The sequence below is a fragment of the Lissotriton helveticus genome, chromosome 11 (assembly GCF_964261635.1).
Source record: "Lissotriton helveticus chromosome 11, aLisHel1.1, whole genome shotgun sequence".
In the NCBI taxonomy this organism is placed as follows: Eukaryota; Metazoa; Chordata; class Amphibia; order Caudata; family Salamandridae; genus Lissotriton; species Lissotriton helveticus.
In genome coordinates, this window is record NC_136072.1 from 1,025,002,620 (window position 1) to 1,025,028,594 (window position 25,975).

Below are 25,975 nucleotides of genomic sequence, written 5' to 3' on the forward strand. Positions count from 1 at the left end.
TTGGTCAGGGGCTGCAGGCTCGCGGGGGTGGGTGTAGGTGTAGGCGTGGGCGTGGCCGGGTCATCATGGCGTGTCAGCTGTCGGAAGCGATGCAATAGCATGGCCCATTCTATAGAGATGGGGTGTTTACGGGCGCCTTTAGCTTCCTCCTCTCGCAGGGCGTCCTCTTCCGCCGCCGCCCATTTACATACTGCCCCTGTCCATGCTGCTGTAGGGGGGCCCTCTGATGATCGCCAGTGCATAGCTATACATCTTTTCGCTAGTAGTAACACTAGGGATACAAAGCACTTGTGTCCCGGGAGCTGGTCCGGAATGTGGCAAAAGGCCCAACGCGCTGGATTCCCAAGGGGTCTGGGGTTGTGAGGCCCGAGAGGTCTTTCAGTGTGTCGTGTACCGTCCGCCATAGGGGGTGGAGGCATGGGCAGCTCCAGAACATGTGACGGAAATCTGCATCTGGGGAGTGGCATTTGGGGCAGAGGAATTGAGTAGTGGGGTAGAATTTCTGCAGCCGCACCGGCGTCAGATACGCCCTCTGTAAGATGTAATATTGGATGTTTTTAAAACGGGCGTTCCTAGACGTACGTTTTGGGGCTTCGAGCGCCTTGATCCATTACGAGTCGTGTAACGGGCGCCCGATGTCCTCTTCCCAGGTGGTGCGCAAGGACACTAGGGGAGCATTCGAGAGTTCTCGAATCGCCTTATACAACCAGGCGTCCTGCACCCATGTGCAGGATTGCGTGTATAACTGGATGCGCGTCTGGTTCGCTGGTCTGGAGGTTGTGGTAAGGACGGAAACATTCGAGGAGCTGGCGATATCGGAGGAATTGACCGGGGGGGGGGGAGATCGAATTCGGCGACGAGTCGATCGAAAGATTTAATCCGACCCTCCTCAAAGAGCGATTCCATGTCATTAATACCGCACCGTGTCCACTCGGCGAGCATGGGGGCTGGGAAGTATGAATCTGACCTGGGCCAGCCGATCAACGGGAGCAATGGGGAGTATGGGGTTGTCCTGGGAAACATCCGGTGGACCCGGAGCATACATTGACGCGCCACTGTGACCTGTAGAGGATATGTGCGCCGCGGTTTAATGCCCGGAAGAAGAAGACGGGTGAGCTCCGGTGTCGGAATCCTACCCGTTGGGGTATTGGCCTCTGGTGTGTGCCGGTCCGCTGTCCAGTACGACAGCCATTGGAGCTGGGCCGCCAGAAAGTAGGACTCGAAGGATGGGGCTCCGAGGCCCCCCTTGGTGGTGGGAAGCTGAAGGGTCTTCAAGGCTACCCTGTGCCGGCCCGATACCCAAATTAGGGTACCTAGGAGGGAATTGAGGTCCCGGAAGAAGGACCTGGGTGGGACCACCGGCAAGTTGGTAAAATGATAAAGGAGCCGGGGAAGCATTATCATTTTAGCCAGGGCAATGCGTCCTATCGGGGCCAGTGGGTGTCTGGTCCAGAAAGCAACTGTCGGTCGAAGGCCCGTGAGCGCCCTGCAGTGATTGCCCCCGAAGATGTCAGCGGGAGAATGGTAAAGTCGGATCCCTAGGTATCGGGGGGCATCTGTGGACCACGAGATCTTTTGCGTCCCCAGCCAGGTATCGCGGGGTGGCAGGTCCGGGTGAAAGGGATATACCGTGGATTTATCCCAATTCACTCGGAGGCCCGAGGCGTCCACGAATTCGGTAAGCGCCGTCCATATGGGAGTGAGGTCGGCCGTAATATCCCGGACGTTGATGAGGAGGTCATCCGCATACATAGAGACGCTGTGTGTGACTTCCGCGAGTAGAATGCACCAGTCCAGACCTCCTTGGCATAACCTGATAGCTAGTGGCTCGACCGCAAGGGCGAAGAGGAGAGGCGAGAGGGGGCACCCCTGCCTCGTGTCTCGCCGGACCTCGAACGCCGCCAAGATGTGCCTCCCAATCCGGACCCGTGTGGACAGGTCGGTATATAGGAGCCGCGTGTACGCCATAAATACTGGCCCGATATTGAGGCGGTGGAGGACCGAGAATAGGTATGGCCATTGGAGAGTGTCGAACGCCTTCTCTAGGTCCAGGATGAGGCAGGCGGAGCGAGGATATCTGTCCCGTACCTGGTCCTGAACATGGAAGACGCGGCGGATGTTCTGTGAGGTGTTTCTCCCCGGGACAAAGCCGCACTGGTCCGGGTGGACCAACGGGCGTATGACCTGGGCGTATCTGTCTGCTAATACCTTCCCGAGGAGTTTACAGTCTGCAGACAGTAAAGTGATGGGGCGATACGAGCCCATAAGACGTGGGTCCCGGTGTGGTTTTAAAAAGGTCACGATTACCGATTCCCGTAGCGAGCGGGGTAATACACCCTGATCGAGGGCCGTCGCGAACACCTGTGTCAGGCGTGGGATCACCAAAGGGGAAAACGAGGGGGCGTGGTTTCGGCGCCGACCGGGATGGCAGCGTGAGCGAGTTGCTCCGCGCCGAGTCCCGTCTTTACTCCTGAACTACCCTGCCCCATGTTACCTGGCAGCTATTAATAAGGTCTTGGAGGGTCGCTGATCTGGTGGGGAAGGTCTAGCCCCCGTCGGGACCCTGGGAGCCGCGTAGAACGGACCTGGCGATCGGCCCGGCTCGGCCGGACGAAGTAAACAAGATGGCGGCGCTGACGGAGTGAAGCCCCGGGACCTGTGCAGGAAGCGGTGCGGGGCCGTTTGGAGGCGCCTGGAGGTCCGGCGTGAGACGGAGAGCCGAGGAACGGACAGTGGGTGCGGGCCCTGCACGGCGGCGGAGAACGGCGCGGAGACCTGAAGGTAGCGGCGCCCCCTCCCCCACCCGCTCCCCCGGCCGGCTGGAGCGCTGGAGCTGGGCTCGGGCAGCGCGGCCGGAGATACTGCGGAAGTGTGGGGCCGCCCAGCCGCTGTGTGCGCCGCAGAGGGGGCCGCCGAAGTACAGCAGTGAGCGGTGAGTCGTCGGGGCGCTGGTGGAGCGGCAGACCACGGCGCTTGGACGCCCCGGAGAGCGGGCGGGCTGAGCAGCGGCTGGAGGATCGGTCGCCGGGGGAGGCTCCACCCGGTGGCCAGCGAGGGTGCACCGGATTGGCACCATGGGGTGCGCTGTGGCCGGGGTGGCCAGAACATTCCAGCCTAGTTAGGGGCGTCTCCAAGCACTGCAAGGAGGGCTGCATCTGGGCTTTGGGTGCTGGGCACGATTGCTGGCAGTGCCTTTTGAGATGTGCAAGGGCACCATTGAAAGTCTACAGTTTCTGCCCTGTACTTTGCCGGTAGAGTGACCTGCTTCCTGGCGGAAACGGCTACCTGTCCCTGCTTGGTGCATCATTTCAAACGCCTCCCGCAGCACTAGCTCGACCCTCTCCACACAAGGGGCCATGTGATGCCCTCTTGCTACTTGCTGGGACAACGGGTTAACGTGGGGCCCGTCCACACACGGCGGAGAAGCTTGGTCGCCCTGGCTGCGCAACACGTGACCCGGTGCTACTAGGAGCAGGGGGCTTGATCTGCCCGGGAGCACGGACTCACGGCTGCCCGCCTGCTCGGCGGGGCTTACGACCTCTGGACCGGAGGCTGGCGGCTGGGCGAGGGCGTGGGACGACTAGCTCCACATAACCACGCTTGCCCTGGAGAGAGGAGATCTGCGCCTGCTTGGCAGTCTCGTCGTTGGTGCAGGGCGGGCCCAGGATCGGAACGACTGGAGGAGCTGTCGCCGCCAGCCACCTTCGGTGGTGGCTGCTCGCGAGGCGGGCGTCCCCCGCTCGAGATGGCCGCGCAGGGGTCTGGAGTCGCTGCGACACCGGCGCAGGGGGAGGGGAGGTCGGAGGGGGCTGAGGACGGTTTCACGACAAGGCCCTCGCCGCAGGAGCAAAGGCTGAATCTCCGCCTTGATGCGATATTGGCCGCGATTACTGCCACAAAGGACGAGCTGCACCAGGACATAGCGCAGGTGGCGACGGGGCTTGGCCTGCTGAGGGCGGACCACGCCAAGCTCTCTGACAGAGTGAAATCCAACGAACAATTGCTCCAGGAGCTGAAACCGGCCGTGGTCACCGCGGAGCATAAACTTGAGGACGTGGTTCGCCGCCTGGTGATCCTAGAGCGTCGGGCAGAGGATGCGGAAGGACGCAACCGCCGGAACAATGTGCGGGTGGTGGGGCTCCCGGAGAAAATCGAGAAGGGTGACGCGGTGGCCTACATGGAGGACTGGTTTCGGACAGTGGTGGCGCCGGAAGGTCTGTCCCCCTTCTTCTCGCTGGAACGAGCGCACAGGGTGCCCGCCAAACCGCCCCTGGAGGGCAGACCGCCCCGACCGATGGTGGTCAAACTGCTGCACTACAAAGACCGGGATCTGCTGATCCAAAGGGCGAGATCCCAAGGGCCCTTCCAGGTGGAAAACAGCAAGGTGACGATTTTTCCGGACTACACGCAGGAAGTGCAGCGGGGCAGGGCTTCTTTTCTGTCGGTGAAGAAAGAGCTGAGGGAGGAAGGGATTCAATACTCCCTGCTTTTTCCAGCCAAGCTGCGGATTGTCGTGGATGACAGAACTCACTTTTTCCAGACACCGGATGAAGCATGGTCCTGGCTGGAACTGTATCGGGCGGGGACGGATCGTGCACACAGGCCCGCCAGGGATCGTGCGCAGCCGGTCAGGGTCAGGAAGTCGCAGCGCATCCGCTCCCGGAATAGGCGCCAACGGGCCGAGCGAGAGGCGCAAATGCTGGCCGATAGACAGAGTGCGTTGGAGGCCACGGCGAACATCACGGGCTCGCAACGAGAAGACACCTCCAGAGGTTCGGCTTCGGAAGGGGAGGGTGAGAAGACCGGTGATGAAGACTCGGAGGTGGGGGGAGCGCAGGGGCCGGAGGTTACCCCACAAACATCAGATGGTATATTTAATGGGTGAAGCTCGTGGCCGCTGAACTGTTTGTAAGGCCTGGACGCTCCTGACTCCTATTGGACTGCCAGGTATGGGGCTGCATTAGCAGTATGGGGCTGTGGGCGCGGGGTGGTCGCTCTGTCGTCCTGGTTTGGGGCTCCACAGCCCTCATCAGACCCTTAAGGTCTTCTGTGGTGTCGACTACAGACTAGTGTGATGTGTTGGGTGTTTGCGGTTTGGAACGGGGCTGAAGCTGGGTTACTAGGCCCTGTCCTGGGGAGGGGGTGGATGGGAGTTAAGGGGTGTGTTTTGAAGGGGTTGTACAATTGCTGCGATGCGGGTCACATTTATTGGCGTGCGCCACTGTTGGGGGTGATGCTCTATGGGGACGTTACCTAACTTGAAATGTGTCACATGGAATGTCCGGGGTATTCGAACTATGGTTAGGCGCCACAAGGTACATGCCTACTTGGTGAGGCGGGGCATTCAGATAGCGATGCTTCAGGAGACTCACTTGACACAGCAGGAATGTGGGGCGTTACAGAGGAGGTGGCGGGGTCAGGTGTTTGGCACGACTTACTCAGCATTTGCCAGAGGGGTGTTAATATGGATCAGAGCGAGCACGCCATTCCAAGTCACGAGCCAGAAAATAGATCCGGAGGGTCGTTATGTGGTGGTGGAAGGACGGCTGTGTGGTAGGGAGGTGGTGCTGTGTAACATTTATGCCCCCAACGCTGATCAAGCGCATTTCTTTGAGGGTTTGTCGCGCTCACTGGCGTATTATTTGGCGGGCCCTATATTGCTGGCGGGGGATTTTAACTCCATTTCGGATGTGCTGTTGGACAGGTCACACCCGCCTTTAGTGGACTCCCCAGTGCGCAGACTCGCGACCCATAGGCGGGACTGGCAGGAGAGGTGGGGCTTGGTGGATGTATGGAGGGCGCAACACCCCGAAACCCGAGATTACTCCTACTTCTCAGCACTGCATGATCTGCATGTTAGACTGGATTCGGTGCTGTGTTGCGAGTCTCTGGCGAATGTGGTGATTCACTCTGAGTATTTGTCTAGGACCATTTCGGATCATAACCCACTGCTGATTTCTGTGCAATGGCAGCGGGCGAGATCGGCGGTCCCTACGTGGAGACTTCGTCCGGAGACGCTGGATGACCCGGCGTTCTGTGACACGGTCCGACAGGGCATAGACGACTACTTCACGGTCAATGCTGGGTCGACAGCGACTAGAGCGAATGAATGGGATGCGATGAAAGTGGTGGTGAGGGGGATATGTATGGGACGGTTTCTGACTGTGAGAGGAGCAGTGCTAAATGACCTCGCGAAGGCGGAGGAAGTGCTGAGAGGGGTGGAACAGCAGCGACCCGAGAAGCCGGAGCTGCAAGACAGCTTGTTGCGTGCTAAGGAGGCGGTAGCAACTGAGACGGAGAGATTGCGGTGCTATGACTATAAGTTGTATGCGGTGAAAGTGCATGAGGAGCGAGATAAAGTGGGCACGCTCCTTGCGAAGTTGGCTGATCCGAACCCTAGGGGATGTCCGGTTATGAGTGTGCGACAGGAGGATGGGGAGGTGGTTTATTCGCAGTCAGCGGTCCTGGGGCGCTTTCGGTCCTATTACACGGGTCTGTACGCCAGCCACCTCGAAGTGGGGGCCACGGACATTGGTATTTACTTAGATCAGATCCCTTTGCCGGTATTGGATGAGGAGGAAGCCCGGGATCTGGGGGGCCCCGTCACCCTAGCGGAAATAAGAGGGGCGATTAGTCATATGGCGCGGAACAAAACCCCTGGGGTGGATGGATTGCCGATCGAGTTCTACGCCAAATTTATGGAAGTGTTGGCGCCCAGACTGCAGGTTGTGTATGCGGAGGCGAAACAATTGGGGCGGTTGCCTGACTCTATGACGGAGGCGCTGGTTGTGCCCCTGCTGAAGCCGGGCAGGGATGCTTTGGATGTCTCTTCTTTTCGTCCGTTGTCTATGCTAACTGTAGATTACAAGATTTTGAGCCGAATCCTAGCCACCAGGCTCCTACCACTGATGACCTCTTTAGTGCATAGGGACCAAGCGGGATTCATCCCCTCTAGAAGCACTTCGATGAATATCCGTCGGCTGATTGGGGTCATTGATGGTGCTGCCACGGCGGACCGAGGCCCAGTAGTGCTGACGGTTGATATTGAAAAGGCGTTTGATAGCTTAGAATGGGATTTTCTAGATGGCGTGCTGTTGAAGTTCGGGGTTGGGGAGGGGTTCCGGGGCTGGACGAGAGTGCTCTATTCTTCGGCTAAGGCGCGGGTGCGGCTGGGGACCTTGGTCTCCTCGGTTTATCCGGTCTGTAGGGGCACGAGGCAAGGCTGCTCGCTATCCCCTCTGCTCTTTGCCCTCGCAATGGAACCACTAGCGGCGCAGGCGAGAACAGGAGTTGTTTTCGACGGGATTGCGCAGGGACCTGACTCGCATTATATTTCGTTGTATGCCGACGACTTATTACTGTACCTGGCGGACTCTGGAAGGGCTCTAGAAGGCGCGGTGGACATGTTGGGCAGGTTCGGGAGGCTTTCAGGCCTCAGAGTGAACTGGACTAAGACTTGTGTGTTTCCGTTGCGGAAGACCACGCTCTGCCCGCAGCTCACGAGGCCGGTAGTGTGGGAACCCTCTTGTTTTGTTTACCTAGGAGTGTGCATCTACCATGACGCGGCGGACCTCCTTGAGGGGAATGTGGGGCGCTGTATTCGAGCACTGAGGGGCAGTATGGACTTCTGGGCCTCTCTCCCGCTGTCTGTACTGGGCCGTGTGGCACTGTTGAAAATGGTGGCCCTCCCGAGGCTCCTTTATTATTTCAGAACGTTGCCGGTGTGGATCCCGCAGGGTATCTTTCGAGAGCTGAAGACGTTGGTGACTGGCTTTCTCTGGGGCCACGGTCGCCGACGGGTGGCATTGGCCACCTTGATGCGACCCAAGTGTGAAGGAGGGATGGCTGTCCCCGACTTTGAGCTATATTATCTGGCAGCGCAGCTCCAGGTCCTGACGCAGAACGTGGCCAGAGAATTCAGGGGGCCTGAGGATGGCCGGGGGGTCGGCATTCAGAGGCATGTCTTGTCGTCAATCGTGATGCAACAGAGACTGGCTAGTAGGGACCTCACGATGGAGGAAAGGACGCTTAGATTGTGTTGGAACAGGAACCTGAGGAGGGCTGGGAAGCGCCGGCCATACGCACCGGAGATTCCGCTGGGAATGCTCACTGCCTTACCGCACGGAGGTGATTGGTCCCAATTGTTAGAGTGGGAGGACCTGGGTTTGCAGATGGTAGGAGACCTCTATGTGGACGGGACGTTGGCCCCGTTCCAGACCTTACAAGAGCAATTCGGCCTGCCAAGTGGTACCTTCCTGTTGCATGCGGCGGTTGTCGCGGCCGTGCAGAGGCATTGGGGGGGTGGATTGGCTGAACCGGAGGTGACAGTGGTGTGCCAATATGTGGTGATGGCAGCGGGCACCGTCAAGGCGGTGACCTGCCTCCACAATAGGATGTTAAATGAAGGTCTGGCCCCGTTAGTTGAGTTGAAGTCGCGTTGGGAGACCAGCGTCGGTAAACAAATCCCGGACTCCGTATGGGGTCAGGTGCTACACAGGACCTGGAAAGGGACGAGGAATGCGAGATTCCAACAGGTGCATTTTTTCGTGCTCCATAGGGCGTATTTGACCCCGGAGAGGTTGCGCCGACACTTCCAGGTGCTTGATGCCATGTGCCCACGATGTCTAGACCCTGAGGTGGATCTTGACCACATGCTGTGGGGTTGTCCGAAATTGGGGAACTACTGGTCTGAGGTAGGGGACCTCTTGGATGCTGTCACGGATCGGGAGGTAGTCTTTGACATGGCCGCTTGCCTGCTTCTTTGGTTCCCGCACACCAAAAAGACCAAGGTGACGAGCAAATTTATTGGGTTGGGATTGATACTGGCACAGCGTGAAATCACTTGGCACTGGAAGTCCAAAGAGGGGCCGTCTGTACGGAGGTGGAGGAATGAACTGGTGAAGTGGTCGGGTTGTGAGAGTGTGTTACGAATGCGCCAGGCGACTAGAACTGGTAACGAGAAGAGTTTGGACCTGGCACGGTCCTGGGAGCTGGTGGTGCAAGCGTTAAGGGACTACCTAACTGAAGGCGAAGAAACTGATCAGGTATAGGAAGGGATTCCGTGTGACTACTTGCTTGTCGAAACTTCCTGATAGTTGTCACCTTAGAGCAAGACGGGGATGGTGGAACCCGCATTAGCAGCAGTTGAGGGGGAGGGCACTGGGAGGGAATCGTAGAAGAGGGTGGTTTGCCGGCTAGCGGCAACCTCCCGGAACCGGATGGCCCAGGAAGGTAATCGTGTTGTTTAAGTGTCGTGACATTGGAGTGGCCAAGGACTAGATGGTGAGGGTGGGTTGGTTGTTTTGGGATAAAAGCAGAAACGAGGTGCTGCATTTGACCTGTGCCCCGGATGGGGCTCGCACCGAGGTACCCCCAGCGAACTAAGTCATTGACGCGCCGCCCAGCCTCCGGGATGTGGGCTAATCGGCTGTGTATTGTGTTACTATCGCACTGTATGCTGGGTGCCATTGGTGTCTAGGTTGGCTTGTTGGATATGTTTCTTCCTGATTCTGCAATAAAAATATATTTCAAAAAAAAAAACCAAAGGGGAAAACGTCGAATAGTATTCTAGCGGGAAGCTGCCGAGACCCGGGGCTTTATTGCGAGATAGGGTCCGCAGCGCCTGAGTAATTTCTGAAGCCGCAATTTAGGCGTCGAGCGCGAGTTTGTCGGCATCCGAGATCGTGGGTAGTGGCAACGGGTCGAGGAAATGGGTGACAGACGACGGAGAGAGCGAGTTCGGGGCGCCGTACACCACGGTGTAATAGCGTTGGAACGCCAGAAGGATCTCTGCCTGGGAACGCACGAGCTCGCCCTCCGGGGTGACGATGTCCGTGATCGGTCTGGTTTCGGTGTCCTGTCGCGCCAGCCATGCGAGCATCGCACCCGTTTTGTCCCTGTCTCTATGGACTCTGGAGGCATAGGCCCTAAAATGATATTTGCTTCAGCCGTGCGCGCAGAGTGTTCCTCAGAGAGATCAGCTTGTTTAGTGAGTGTAGCTAGGCGCTGTTTCGTGGTTGTGAGTGCCTGTTCCAACGTGCGCCGGACCCCTGTGATTTGTTTAATGCATTCCCCCCGCGCCACTACTTTGAACGCATCCCACTCTATCAGTGTCGAAGAAGCCGTGTTCGTGTTGTGTGTGAAGTAGTCCTGTATGCTGCGTGTGTGCGAGTCACGGAACACCTGATCAGTCAAACATTCCCTAGGTAGTCGCCAGGTAGGGACTGGTGGGTGTGGGGGGCGCCAGGTGAGTCGCAGTATGTGAGCGTCATGATCTGAGATGACCCGCCCCAGGTAGTCCGCAGAGACGACCGTAGGGAGGATCTGCGCTGAGCATAGAAACCTGTCAAGGCGGATCCGGAGGTTGTGAGGGATAGAGTGGAACGAATAGAGGCGGGCATGAGGATGTAGGTGTCGCCAAGCATCGGTGAGCGCCCAGTGCGTGGCCCAATCGCGGAACAGCTCTGATTGTCGGGGGGCTGGGGGGCTGGGGAGCGTGGAGGGGGAGGGTGCGAGCGGTCCAGGGAGGGGTCAAGCGTGCAGTTGTAATCGCCTCGCAAGATCCAGGGAATAGCAGTGAATTGGGCCAGGACTCCCGTAAGGTGATCCCAGAACTTGTCTTGCTCAGCATTAGGGGCGTATATGCTGCCCAGGAGGACCGCTTGACCATCTAAAAGCCCCTCCAGTAGAGCGTATCTGCCCTCCCTGTCCACCACCCGCTTGAGTTCCCGGAAGGGGGTGCCTGGCCTAACCCAGATCAAAGCGCCGCGTGCAAATGCCGAGTAGGTCGTGGCACAGAACGTCCCGCGCCATTTAGCCTGCAGTCTGCCCAATTCGGTGCTGTTAATGTGTGTCTCCTGTAGGAGGGCAATCCCAGCTGTCTTGCGCTTGATGTATGAGTAAACAGAATAGCGCTTACTAGGCGTGTGGAGGCCCCGTACATTGAGTGTGAGGACATTAACGTCCGATCGTGGAACTGCCATCTATCAGAGGTCGTGTAAACTGCTGAGAGCTCCCAGGAGGCCCGGGGAAATGTGAGGTTATATACCGTGTGCATGCCCGTGTATGCCCTGCTGCTGAGGGGTAGGGACAGGAACTGACAGGAGGGAAAACTGTGGTAACAGGGGGCGGGAAACAGTCCCAATACAGGGGATACATCACCGGGGGCGGCATATCCAAACTAGTGTGCCACTAGGGGAAGAATACAACAAGAAACTGCGGGGGTGGCAGCGCGTGTGTATGCGAGGCTGGGCGCTGATCGGGCTGTTGTAGAAGTGACATAAGTCGCGCGTGAGCCTACATAGGAAAAGCGCTGAAGTAGAGTCAGAGCATATTCGGTAAGCAAGATGTTCATAAAGAGGATACAATCCAGTCACACATCACTCGGAGGTGCTAGGTCGTCCATCCAGGATAGCGTCCATCGTTTGCGTGATGACCAGGGGGGAGGAGGCCTGAACTATTCCTGACATTGTGCCATCACTGTCACGGTCTTTCTCCGGAGTGAAGAGGTGGGGCTGGCGTTACAAGTCCGGAGCTAGGGGTGACGAGTGCAGTTCAATCACCGCTCTCAGGGCATCTCGTCGCTCTCGCATGATCTGCGTTAAATCAGGCGATCTCGAAGGGGATGATCCGTGGCTCTTGGAGGAGCTCGCTTGGGGGTGTGCTTCAAACCACGTCTCCTGGATCTCCGTAAGCGACTGTTCTGGTCACGTTGGGCTCCCGCCTTGGGTAGTAGTGGGCAGTGGAGCTCAGCCCAATCTCGCGCTTCCTCGGCGGTGACGAAGAAGATGGCCTTACCCTTGTGTAGGACCTTGAGGCGGGCTGGGAACAGCAAGGAGTATTGGACGCCTCTTGACCTCGAGAAAGGTGGACCTCTGCTGCTGAACTCCTCGAGCATAGTCCGGGAACACCATGACATGCTGGTCATCCACCTGTAAGGGGCCTGCCGGCCGGGCCGCGCGGAGCACCGCGTCGCGGTCACGGAAATGCAGGAACTTGGCTAACATGGGTCTAGGAGGGAAGCCTGGTCTTGGCTCCCGGGTGGGGACCCTCTGGGCTCCTTCAATTAGAAGAACGCAGAGTGTTCCGCTTCGGGGGTGAAAGATCTGGTCCATGACTCCATATAGTTCAGGGGGTCTGAGTTCTCAATTCCCTCCGGAAGGCCCAGGACGCGGATGTTACAGCGTCTCGACCGCCCCTCCAAATCAACTGTGCACTCTTCAAGGGCCGCCACGCGACGCAGGACCTCCTGCAGATCTGTCCCCTGCGCCCTCACTGCGGGTTGTAGGTCGGTCAGGATCTTCTCCCCCTCCGTCACTCTGTCCGCCAGTTTGCGGTGATCGTCGCGGACCAAGCTGATGTCCGTCGAGAGGGTGCCCAAACGTTCCTCCATCGATAGTCGGGACATCTCTATGGCCGCCAGCACCTGGTCCAGCTTTGCCGATAAGGTGGGGTCCGTTTGAGGCGCGTGGGTTTGCGACCAGGTCCGGGTGTGTGGCATATTCTCGGGGGCCGTTTCTGGGACGGCGGTCGCCTGTGTGCCCTTTGGTTTCCCCATGCCGACAGCAGGTGGGGCGCTGTGAGTCAATGAGGGCAGGGAGAGGCGGGTTCTTCGAGGAGGGGTCCCTCGAGCACACCCACGCTAGGGGAGGATGCGTGGACACAGTAGGTGCAGGGTGGCCAAGGGCTAGCCTACCAGGCCTCGGGCTCTCGAGGGGTGAAGTGCTCGCACTTGAATGGGGGAGCAAGGGCGCAGGCTGCGGGCCCCCCGCTGGCTGTTCAGACCTTCCAGGTGTAAGGAGCAGGAGCGTGAGGGAGGCGCGCGGTGATCTGGGGCTCCAGAAGTACTGCCGGGAGCCCCTCAGACGCCGTCCCTCTCAGACGAGTATGGGCGCCATGTTAAGGTCAGGCACCGCCGGGGAACAGGCGTCGGGTGGCCGTGGAGGGCGCCCCAGTCACGCAGGCAGTCTCTGCTTCGGGCCTACCTCCGGTGACGGGCGTAGCGATGTTGGCCGGCTCCGCAGACTGCCCGGTGCGGCCACCAAGGAGCGGGACGCAGCAGGGGTGAGTCCTCGGAGCGGCGGGGCGGGTCCTGTTGTCGGAGGGGTAGTTGCAGCGATGGGACACAGCAGCACCCAGCCCCCGCTGGTCTCGCCGCCTGATCCGGGAAATCCACCGGCGGTCCCCCTGCTCTTATGTCGGTTACGTATAAATGGGAAATTTCCCTGGTCTTATGGTTGTTAAACAGCGGCGCTCTTTCAGTGAATTTCCAAGCTTTTTTGTCAACATTTGTTAAAATCTTACTACCTTCCACACATATAACTCCATCTTAACCTTTGTTTTTCCCAGTCAATAGATTTTTTTTTTGTTAGGTTGCGCCTGGGCAGCGGATGCGCTGCTCTGCGAACCATGCTGTATTAGAGTATGGACTTGAAGCCCCACCCACTCTCCGCCCATATTTTCCATTGACTTGTGGCATTATCCCTCATAAATGCTGGCTTCTGATTCGTTAATAAGCGTGTTAGTGCCTCCTTAGTAGCGCCTTGTCTTTATTTGTAACCTCCCATGAGGACTGGACCTTTTACTTCTGTTGTTTCAGGGCTTGTCTTATTTAATCTGTAAGCACTATTTTCTTTAATGAGTTTCTCCTATTGCAGGCACAACATGCTTTCTTGCAACATTCAGAGCGCCATGTGTGCTTTCACTTCCCAAGCAGCCCGGGACAATAGCAACGGAGGTCTCAATGCTTGTAGCCTTTGACCCTCTGACAATAGCAGCAATAAACCAAAACCACCCCCTTCAATTTTATTGAGTTTCACTTAAGACTTCTGCTGTTGTGTGTGTTCTGAATGTACATGGGGACGTGCAGGTCGCATGTACACTTGTGTATGTTGGCGAGTAATTATTGATATACATAATCCGCCCTTCTCCTGAAAGGTACATACTATTATAAAAATGGGCAGCAAAAAGAATCAATGTGAACAAAAGATGATCAGTGCGCCGTACTTCCCACAGCATGCACAGCCATGGAAGGATTCATTATGGGCTCATTTCGCAAGGGGTGCTATGGGCTCTAAAGCCTTTTTGGCTGATGGCAATTTAAATGGTGCTCTCAGGTAGGCAGGTTGGGCTATTTCAAAAAGTTTTATTGCAAGCTGGCTCAGCATACTTTTGTGACAGTAGTCATTGTACTTTAAACAAAATAAATGCACCCTACCATCTTGCAACAACATGCAACTTTTTTTTGGCTGTGCCACAAAGTCCCGATAAATGTTAAACACATGGAAGTCAGTATTAACTTGCCTCAGAGTTCTTTAAGTTCAAATACAATGTTTTCCCTACTATTATCATCAAAGATCCCACATTTAGTATTCTATGCATCTTGTTTGCTGCACGCTGGTTCATCTAATACTACTCCATGCATCTTTTTTGTTGTTCGCTATGTATTTTAAAATCCAATAAAAACTTTTGAATAAAAAAAAAGGCATGGAAGTCAGTATTAACCTGCCCCAGTGTTTTTTAGGTTCACACTAAATGCTTTCCCACTTTAATTATTTTGGTTATTCCAGCTGCCTCAACCTCCAACACCTCGAGAACGTATAAAGAGTTTCAAGCCAGTTTCTCCACCTACAAGTACCAACTCTGGCTAATAGAAAGATGTTTTATGGAGCTATCTCCAGAGGTTTCTATCTTCTATTTGGCATTGCTTATTATTCTCTTTATTGCACCTCATGTTTAATTAATTCTCACACAGGAAAATAGGCTATGCTGCTGGCAGTCAAGGGTTCTCGTAAGAACTGTGACTAATGAACTAACCATTTCCCATTTGGTTGACACTTCCTTAAAGGCCTTAGAAAGTGCAGTATTTGTGTATTCTATTTAAAATAAACAAGAAAAAAACAATATGCACCTATTTTGTTTAATTAAATCAAAGATTTAAACCAAACTCAAGAGTAATGCATCTCAAATTTAGTAAGCCTATCTGACTGGTTTCCCCTGAAAAGTATTGAAACATTGGCTTAATTTTTAACTTCAATATTAGTCAATATTAGTCAAGTAAGAGTAACTTAAATATGGTTTTGTTCAGGGAACAAGACCCTTTGCCTCTTTTCTGAAAACACAAATCAGCACACTAGGTGTCACATCACTGTGTAAAAATACAGAGTTGACTCGAATATTGTCGCAGATCTGATATAAACTCAAGCAACATGGAGACAAACTATTTGAGAATGAAAATGTCCTTGGTCACTGTTAACAGCTGCAAGCTACCCTTTTCAACAATGTTTGATGTAATTTACTTTACCCAAAGTTAGTACATCTAATTTAATTAAAGGTATCCAGCAGTGAGGACACATTTGTCGTATTCCGCTCCTACATTTGCTGAGATGAAAAAGATCCCAAGGCATGGCTCTGGAAAGCATGCACCTCTGCCTCGACTTCCCCATATCAAGTTCCTGTTTTAATTTTGTTCATTATTGCAATTGCCCACACAACCATCTTGCAAATGTGCTAACCTGAGGGGGTTCCCTGTGAAACAAAACTAGAGCTGTACTCAGTGGACTGGGGATATACAATTTTTAGAACCGTGTCCCAATCTTTAAAACGACAATCAGGTTTCAGTGGATATTTATCATGTGTGCATCATAAAGTAAAGTGTCTGGATTCGTTTTGATCCCATTAAAATCTTTGTTTCAATCACACTTCAGAATTACAATAAATGTGTGCTTCATATTTGCTTTCCTAACTGCTGAATGTGTACAGTTCAATTGTAAGTATTTATATTTTGTTGTATTGCTAAAACTTACAGCCTTTCCTTTCAAACTCCATCTAACCCAGCAAGACACATAAATCAGTTTACTCTTCTTTCTCTAACAGCAACATGAGAGGAGTTTGTAAACACCAATGCCCATGTTAAAAAAATAAGCAGCAATTTGTCAGTAAAAGACAGTCTCACATTTTACCTCATTCTTTGAAGAGCAGCAAATGTGACAAAAGAAAAGTACAGAATTTAAAAGCATCTTCATTTGTTGCTCGGACTTTCGCGATCAAACAAAAATCGGCTCGCGATTGGGAAACTATGACCTAGAGCACTCTCCTTTTAGAGGCAGGACAGACCGTTTGAACTGCCACCTGCCAGGGAGAGGTGCTTCCTGGATTTCCTGGTGTGTTTTAATTGGTGTCTCAGTCCCCGTCACCCAGGTTCTTCACTACATCTTCGGGGACATGGATGTCATACTTGTGTGAAGTTGGGGTATGTGCAGTACAATGAGCATGGAGTGTGTGAGTCACACAAGGCTGTGGCCTCCCGGAAATGAATTTTGTTTCCTGGAGAGGTACATCAGATGGAGGTTGGGGTAAGCCTACACAGCAATGTAAATTGCAGAGATTATCCAGAGCAGTTCTGAGGTCCACTGTAGCGGCCCAGACTCTAGGGTGTGAAAGGTAGGACAAAGAAGGTCTCTTTGAAGTGTAAGGAAATCCATTAGCCTTTCCAGCTCCATTGCTCCATGGATGTGCTACCCCCAACAGGCTAAGTGCCACTTAAGTGGGGAAGACTTTCTTTCTTTTGTGCCCTCCTTTTGAGTCCCCTGCAAGAGGACTTCCAACTTCACCCCACCTTCCACTTGACATTTTGAGCCAAAGACTAACTCTGGGCCAACTGGAAGGAAAACACAAAAGGCAAGTATTGTCTGAAACTGGTCCCATAGCTAGACCTGTGGACTACAAAATCGTGTATTTCAATTTTGACATAATTATTGGGGCAGAAACCACCAGTCAGTATGGCAAGATTTATCATCACCCAGAATCCAGAAACCCCACAGAGAAAACTGAGAGATGACAGAGAAAAGGAGAAGCTGAAGAAGGAGATGTGGAAAACAGCCTCCTGCAACACAGGTAAGAATGTACACTATCAGGCCGTGTGGGGAGTCCTGGAGATTATGTGGAAGCTGAGGCATGCACGATGCAGAAGCGCCTGTGATTACTTGATGCGATCAGAAATTACAAGCGCCCTCCACAATTTTCCCTGTAAGAAGACCAAACACTGTGACTGAGTGCCACCAAGAGAATTGTGAATGCACTTTGGCGATTGAAGCAGAACAAAACAAAGGTCCTTTAGAAGGTGGGCGCTATATCAAGATCGTATACCACAATCAGTGGTTACATGCAACCTCTGTTGGACGACCAATGCAGTATGGGGTGGGCAAATATCTTTGGTTGGGTGGCGAGGTTGAATTTGGACTGAAGGAAAAACACAAAGATGACCCACCTCCTACACCAGAGTGCACAACTACACACAAGTAGCAGGCGAGAGTCAGTAGCATTTTCTGGCAATCCAAGTACGTGCAAATGTTACTGATGGGCAATGCAGTCGCGTACACCACTGGGAGAAGTGTAAACCCTGCACTCACCTAGCAGAGGCAGGCCAAAATACCATGGACTAAAATACAGTGCAAGGGAACAATAAGAAAGAACTGTGACTTGGGGAGGGGGGGAGGGGGGGGCTATTAAAGGCTACCAAGAACATAGCGACATTTCCTATGGCACAGGTGGGTGGCAGAACACAAATGGTGGCAGAAGACTTGCACGCTCCATTTTTCCAACATGAGCAATGGACCCCCAGCTTGCACTAAGTGTATCATACTGCAATAGCACGAAGAACAGAGCCCACTAATACCAGGTAGCTCCATCAAAATGTGACTGTTACCCTGATATTTGTACTGCGTTTTTTGACCTCAGACGTTTTATGTACAGGATTGTGTTGTGTGTGCGTAAAAGTAAATGCTAGTATGTCTATCACTGTGTTCTGAGTTTCAATCCTCCATCAAAACCGAATTTAGCATGGAAATCACGACTTTGCTATCCTGAGGGCCAAGAGCTAAAGGAGTGAACTTGGGGCTCAGTCTTGGTTCAACAGTGAGGTAAAACCCCAGGACACCAGAGGAAAAAAATGTTATCTTTACAATTTGAGCCCAGTAACCCCTTTCTGTCCTGAGTCTCGTGAAAAGGTTCCCATAAAGTTTATTGTAGTAAGCAGGCATTTTAGCAGGGAAAGTTCAACTAAGTAAAATTGTACAGCCATACTGATTCAATCACAGCACTGAACAGCACTGGCAAGTGTGCATCACTCACCTCTCAGATGTAGGGTCTGCACAGTTCAGGGGATACTTCAGCTCAATTACATCCCCATTTTTCTCTTTTAGCTGCCCATGATGTTCCATGTAATACTGAACTAATTCTGCAAGGGTAGCAAATTTTTCTCCTCCATAAAGATCATAGTAATCACCGGTGTTCTGGATCTTTATGTGAGTGACCGCTCCGTTCCGTCTAAATTTAAGTCAACAGAGAGTGGAAAATACATATAAGAAAGTCATACAAAGAAATGCAGAGACCATCAATTCAATGCTATCAAAATTAAGTCTATACCAGGTTTTGGGAAACTCATTTGAAGTTGTGTTGGAACAATAACCTAGCTTTAGCAACACAGTATCTTTTAAGGCAGAATCACACATTCCAATGAAACTGAAAATGCTGACACTTTTTCCACAGCAGAATCACAGTGAATGAAATCGCTAAAGCAACAGGATCAAAAATAGATGAATGGCAAAACTGTACAAAATAAACAATCTTACAGGGAAACCGGATTGGTCAGAATGAGCTCTGCATGTGAACAATCCTTGGTTGTTAAAAGGTGCTCAGTTCTCTCATTAACCTTCTACATAATCATGGAGCCTGGTCGCACACACCTATATGATCAAGCTGTGAGGCTTCTTCATGTATGTATGTAGGTGTACTTGTAAAGCGCGATCCTGTCACCCAAAGGGCATCCTGGCGCTTGATTCATGGCGAGCGCTATTTTCTCCACGTCTCATATGTTTTTTAAGACGTGATTGTATACAGCCATTTATTTTCTTTCCACAATCTAGAACAAGCCAAACTAAACTAATGTCTGACAATTCCTACTAGGTTTTCTAAGATGTATAGGAATAGCATAATGGGCACTAATCCAGTATTCATTATTATGTCAGTACATACTGCATCAAATGTAATGAAAGAGGGTCTGTGGGAAAGTTTAAAGTCCTATACGAATTCAATCACCCTAATTCTAATATTCACAAAACATAAAAGAATCCGTAGGACTTAAAAAGGCTACTAAGAATCTACCTCTAAAGCCGAGCGTAGAGGCACTAACATCCCAAAGTGATGTTAAGTATACGGTAGAGCAAGGAAAGCAAAGAAGAAACAGAGAAATTATATTCAGAACCACCTAAGGATAACTGGTGTCTCATCAATACACAATCATGTGCCCAGTGTCATCATCTGGGGTCTCAAACAACCCTCTCCTGACCCTCTTGAATATCAGAGGGAAAAGGGAAAAAGAGTCGTATCCTTCTGTGAAATTCTTGCAAAAGGAAAAAAATCAGATGGGATTTACTTAGAGAATAAGGTATTAAGATAATCTCGAAGGTGCATTGCAAAAAAACTGTGAAAGAAATGTGACTAAAAAGGATAAACCACTAAGTTTGTATATTAGGGCTCATCTAATTTATTGCTGGACTGGAGAACCTAGACAGCATAACGGACCCTTTTAGCCCAATATTAGGTCTTCATAGAGGCTCTTGCTGCTATTGGATTTACTTGTCCTTTTAGGAGGAAGGATTGGTTATGTGGGCTTATATTCAATATTAGCTTAATACTGGTTAATTGCTCTTGTGTTTATAACATATGTATTTCATTAGGTATCTTAACTCATTTTTCTATGTAACATGTATATATGTATTTGTATTAGATATTTTGAACAATTTTTATTACGTATTGGACTGCACTGAATGTAGCACTTTTAGGGTCATTTGACCGAAATAAAGTGTATTGTTTGATTGATTGAGTAGTGATCATTATAAAACTGTTTAATAAAGTTTTAGTTTTTTTAAAAAGTCTGTGAATGTTCTTTTAACAACGTTTTTATTTTTATATTTTGCAGCAGAAAAATGTTAAAATAGTGAGACATATTTAAAAAAAAAAAATACAACATGTGTCTTGAAGATTTTTCAACCCACAAAACACAGTCATAAAAACAACCACAAGAGGGACTTGCCCTTTGAGTTGAAGCATATAGAATTCCAGCTAGCAGTGCTTTAAAAAAATATAGTAAGTTCTCCAGGGTCATGAATTTAATGTCACAGGAGACCTACTGTTTTGTTTTATGGTACTGGGGGGGCTGCTGGACACCCTGCAGCCCCCAACAACAAAAAGATGGCTCCTGCTGCTCATTTATCATTCACTTTTGTGTCCCTGTGCCCACCTGGGACACTCTTTCTTTATAACAATTGGGGAGGGGGTTTGCAGTCCCCCTCCCCGAGCCTTTACAGGGCTAGGGACCTCATCACCCGGAGCCATACTCTTACATTAACGAGAGCAGAGCTTCTTTTTACAAAAAAATGGGGGGGGGCGTGCAGACCCCGGCCCCGCCACCACCCCACAGCTTTAAATATAAAAAATGCAGTAGGGACTACGCAGACCCCACCCCCCCAACCAGCCCCGGGAACCGCCACCTCCCCGGCGCTTTAGCCATAAGAAACCAGTAGTGCGTCAGTAGGCACGTTTGCAAAGTGGGGGGGAAAGGAGGCAAGGCCTCCAAAGACCTCTTGTCTAAAAACACTTCCTGTTACCTTCAGTAAGTGTAACACATTGCGCGATTGCGGAGGGGTCTCGTGACCCCTCCCCCTTTCTCTACCATTCTGAAATCCTGCCTCCTGGCGCACTACTAGTTGGGGGATGAAGTTCATTTGGCTGCTGAGGGTCTTTTGGGGCGAACAACCCCTCCTGTAACGCCCAGTAAGTCCCACACAGCGGGATTGCTAATAGGTCTTTGGAGGCCACGCCCCCTTTCTCCACAACTCTGTAAACGCATCGCCTGGCACACTACTAGTTCGGGAATTAAGTCCTTTTGGATGCTGAGGGACCTTGGGGCCAAGAAGCCCTCCTGGTACTGTCTGTATGTCCTACACAGCTGGATTCCCAAGAGCTGGCCAGAGGCCCGCCCCCTTTCCTCACCACTCTGCAAACGCAATTACGACTAAAAAAAAACATAGAAATTCACTGAAAAAAACAAAGGTTACAGAGACATTATAGTTCGGAATTGCATTTAAAAAAACCTTAGAAATTCACTGAAACAAACAAAGGTCACAGGGATGTTATAATTAGGCTCAGGTTTCCTTGTACAAAACCAGTGAAATGCAGCAGTTATAGTTAGCTAGGCTAACTATAACTCGTGATCCCGCAATGCACTGCTTATGATCACACATATTACATCACTTATGACATGGTCAGTGACATCACTCATGACATCATCCATAAAATCACTTACATATACACTCACACCCCATAGAACCTTTCATACACCCATTCCCACACAACCATTCACAAACCCATTCAAAGACCCATACCAGTACTTAAACACCCACTCACTGATTCATAGATCTACACACACCCACTCACTCACAAACCCATACAGCTGTTCATACACCCACTCACTCACTAATACAGCCAGACATAGCCACTCCTACAAATACAGCCATTCACACACTGAGTCAGTCACCCATAGAGCTACTGACACACCTACTCACTCAGTCAATCAGAGTCACTTACTCACCCAAAGTCACAAACATGTACCCACTTACTTACTCATACAGATACAAACACATACTCACTCACCTATGGTCACTGATTCAAGCACAGACTCACCCATACAGCCACTCTCACAGTCACTCATATACTCCATCACTCACCTATACTGCCTTTCACATGCCCAGTTGCTCACCCATATACCACTGACACATCCATTCACCCACACAGCCATACACACAGTTATCCATACAGGAGGTCAAATACCCCCTCACCCACCCACACAAATACTCAAGACACCAATACAGGTACACAGACAACCAATCAATCACCCGTACAGCCACTCACATATCCACTCACACACCCATACACCCACTTAGACACCAAATGACAGACTGACACAAACATTCACAGAGCCAGTCACTCACCCATACATTTACTGGCATACCTAATCACTCACTTATACAGTCAGTCACACACCCACTGAATCATCCATAGAGGCACTCATACACCCACTGACTCACCAATACAGCTTGGTATATTTATTCAACACTCGTAAAACTTTTAAAAACACCTACAGTCACTGGATGATGCCATGAGTGATGTCACTGACCATGTCATGAGTGATGTAATATGTGAGGTCATAAGCTGTGCATTGAGCAGTGCGAGTTATAGTTATAGTTATAGTTGCAAACAGATCTATCTCTGGTGTTCCCCATTTCTGAAAGATCTTCGTGAGGACTGACTGATTCAGTTCCCATTCATGGGACCATGTAGCTTGTTTGCTCAGTCTGTCTGTTTCAATATTGTCCTTCCCTGGTAGGTGGACCGCAAGATCTCCATTTTCCTTTGAATTGCCCAATTCCACATTTCTGTTGATAATGTGGATATCGGTAGAAACTGAGTCCCACTGTGTTTGTTTATGTAGAAGAAGGTAATTGTGTTGTCTGTTTGCATCAGTATTGTCTTTTCCCATAGCTCTTTTTGCAAGATTGTTATGGCTAAGAATACTGTGTTTAGTTCCAGGGTGTTGATGTGTTGTAACACAACCTGATCTTTCCAGACTCCCCTTATTTTGAGATTGTTCATGTGTGCTCCCCACTCCATCTGCAAGGCGTTTGTTGTCATGGTTACAGTGGAGTTGGTTGTGTGAAAGTTCTTCCTTGTGTTATTTTTGACCTGTTCCACCACCCTATCTCCTCCTCTATCCATTGCGTTACAACCTCTAGATCTTCACAACTCCCCATTGCCTGTGACCATTGAACTTCTAGTCATTGCTTAAATGGTGTCATGGGGAGTCTTATGTTGGGAATCAAAGGGATGCAGGACCCCATCACTCCTAGTAGCTTCCTCACCATCCTCACTGTCGGAGCTTGGTTCTTTTTGCACAGCTGTGTCACCTTCAACAGTGCTACGGTTCTCTTCTCGTTAAGGAATACTTTCTCCTGAATTGAATTTATTCTGACCCCAAAGAACATTTTCTCTTGTTCTAGAGATGACTTCTCCAAGTGAATTGAGAATCCCAGCTGGTACAGAGTTCTTATCACTTGTTGAATATGCTCTTTGCATCTTCTGTATGAGTTTGCCTTTAACAGCCAGTAGTCTAGGTATGGATAAATATGCACGCCCTGTCTTCATGGTTATGCTGCTATCGCTGCTAAACACTTTGTGAATACCCTTAGTGCTGACTTTATTCAGTATGCTAGCACCTTGAACTGATAGAGTCTTTTGTCTATCACAAATATTTGGAATCTTTTGGGGGTTGTGTAAATAAGTGTCCTTTATGTCCACTGTTGCTATGTAATCCCCTAACTGTAGCTGTGGTATTACCTTTTGCAGAGTTGTCATTTTGAATCTTTGCGTTGTTATAATGTTGTTCAGAAACCTTAGGTCCAAGATAGGACATAGTGTCTCGTCTACCTTTGAAATTAGGAAATATGTTGAGTAATTTCCTTTGTTAATTGCTTTCTTTGGTACTAATTCTACTGCGCCTTTTGCTAACATTTCCTCTACTTCCTTGAGCAGACGTGTTGTTTCTTCCTTGGAATGTACATTCATCCTTTGTCTGGAGGTGTCTTGTCTAATTCTATGCAATATCCATATTGTATTATGTTTAAGATCCATTTGTCTGAAGTGATCTTCCACCACTCCTGAAGGAAATATTTAATCCTGCCTCCTACTGGTGTTGGATGTAGGAATGCTTGGTGTTTTAAGTCTGCCTCTCGTTCTTTCTCCTCCCTTGCTAACACACTTGTGGAACTTGATGGAGTGTGTATTGTACTTGTTGGTAAGTCACTTGTTTGCAGGAGGTGCTCCTCCCCTTTGTGGTTGCCCTCTTCAGCGTGGATGTCTGTGAAAGGACTGTCTTCCCTGCTGGAATTGTCATCTTTGTTGCAGTTGTTGTTGGAATTTGCAATGCGTCATTGGTTTGTCGGACTTCTCTCTACCTTTCAGCCCATGAGGTCCATCTTCTTACTCTCCTTATCTGGGGGGAGGGCCTGTTGTGCTTGGTACATTTGCTCTTTTCCTAGCACTGGATGTTTTATTAGTATCTGCTGGGACTGTACCCTCAATGTAAGTTGGATCCTTGTACTTTTTCTCTCTTGGAGGAGTAACTACTTTACATGTGGCAGGCTCCTCAAAAGCGTCTTTCCCTCGATCTAACACACTTGGTAACATAGGGAGAAATTGGTTTCTAGATTGTGTAGGCAGAAGAGTTTATAATACAAAGCACAATTGGGGGTTTTCCTCCTCAAGTTTAACTCCATATATATCTGTTGCCTTCTTAACCACCTGATTTTACACTCCTACGCCGTCGGGTGGTGATGGCCTCGATGGATATGTGTCAACAGTCTCCGCTGGAGAATCTGTTTCGAGATCCTGCCATTGTGTTTCTTGGTATTCCAAAGCCTCAGAACACATGTATATCTGTTCCTCTTCATAGAATATTTCCCCATCCTGCTCCTCCTGAGGTTCAGAAGGTAAGGTCTATGTCTGTGATGCTTTTCTACCCTTGCTCTGTTATCGTCAAGCCTTTAGAAGGTATTCAACACATTGCACATTACTGTACATGCTTGTTACTCTGGAGAGAAGTTTCAGCGAAGAGGTTTGTCCCTATGCACACCCAACTACGCATGCTTGTCTCCATGGGGAGAGGTCTGAGGAAAAGGCAAGTGTGTTCCCACATTCAACTATCCACACCGTGGACCAAGACGGAGTTTTCAGCGGAGAAGATACTCCATTCCTACATCCTACTATGCACATTCATCACCATGAAGAAAAGTAGGAGCAGAGAGAGCAGTCTCTACTAGTCTACTACAAATGTGCTACTCTGGGGAGAGATCTGAGCTGACAGAGCAGTTGCTCTCTTCTCCATACCCTAGTCTCAATGCTCGTCATCCAAGACAAACTTCTAAACATAGAGGTCATTTCCTCCCCACATCGTAGTTGTGCATTGGTCACCCTGGGGAGAGGTGTGAGCAGACAGGTTAGCCCCTCCTCATACCCTAAAGGCACACCCATCACCCAAGAGAGAGGTCTCAGCACAGAGGCCAGTTCCTCTGCTCACCCTACTGCACGTACCCGTCACTCAAGACAGACGTGTCAGCAGAGAAGCCAGTTTCTCCCCACACCCTACCAATCATACCCCTCACCTTGGGGAGAGGTATAAGCACAGATGTCAGTGTAGAGGCCAGTCACTCCCCACACTCCACAAGAAACATCAGTCACTCAAGAGAGGGGTCTCAGCAGAGACGCTAATCCCTCCATAAACCATACTATGCTCACCCATCATCCGAGACAGAGATCTCAGAGAAGAGGTCAGTCTGCACACATACACCCTATTATGCACACCCGTCATCCCAGAGAGAGATCTCGACGGAGAGGCTAGTCTCTCTCCACATAATACTACACACCCGTCAACCCAGAGAGAGGTCTCGGGAGAGTGCAGTCCATGTCCTCACCCTATTACGCATACCCATCATTGTAGAGAGAGGACTTAGCGGAAAGCCCAGTCCCTTCACACACCCTAGTATGCACACTTGTCATCTGACAGAGAGGTCTCACTGGAGAGGCCAGTCCCTCCCCACACCCTACTATGCAGACCACTCATCCAGGAGAGGGGTCTCAGTGGAGATGTCAGTGCCTTTAAACACCCGTTGCTGTTGGGACGCCTGCTGCCTGGAGTTGTGGGGAAGACCACAACTCCCAACCACCACTACTTGTGGCCACGCCCATTTCACCCGCATCGCGCTCTTAAGCACTGAGAGGTTTCACGGGTGCTGATTCCGCCGTTGCTGTTGGGACGGCTGCTGCCTGGAGTTGTGTGGAAGACCACAACTCCCAACAACCACCA

The 25,975-nt window shown here is 51.0% G+C and overlaps 1 protein-coding gene across 2 annotated transcripts in view; it reads right to left on the bottom strand.

The window, feature by feature from the left end:
• The window catches only part of PTPN11 (protein tyrosine phosphatase non-receptor type 11), a 581,214-nt gene that overhangs the window by 466,713 nt on the left and 88,526 nt on the right, over positions 1-25,975 (bottom strand). For both annotated transcript variants that reach the window (XM_078667419.1, XM_078667418.1), the window contains exon 3: positions 18,130-18,324. In XM_078667419.1, coding sequence (XP_078523545.1) covers positions 18,130-18,324 — 195 coding nt within the window. The remainder of the gene's footprint in view (positions 1-18,129; positions 18,325-25,975) is intronic.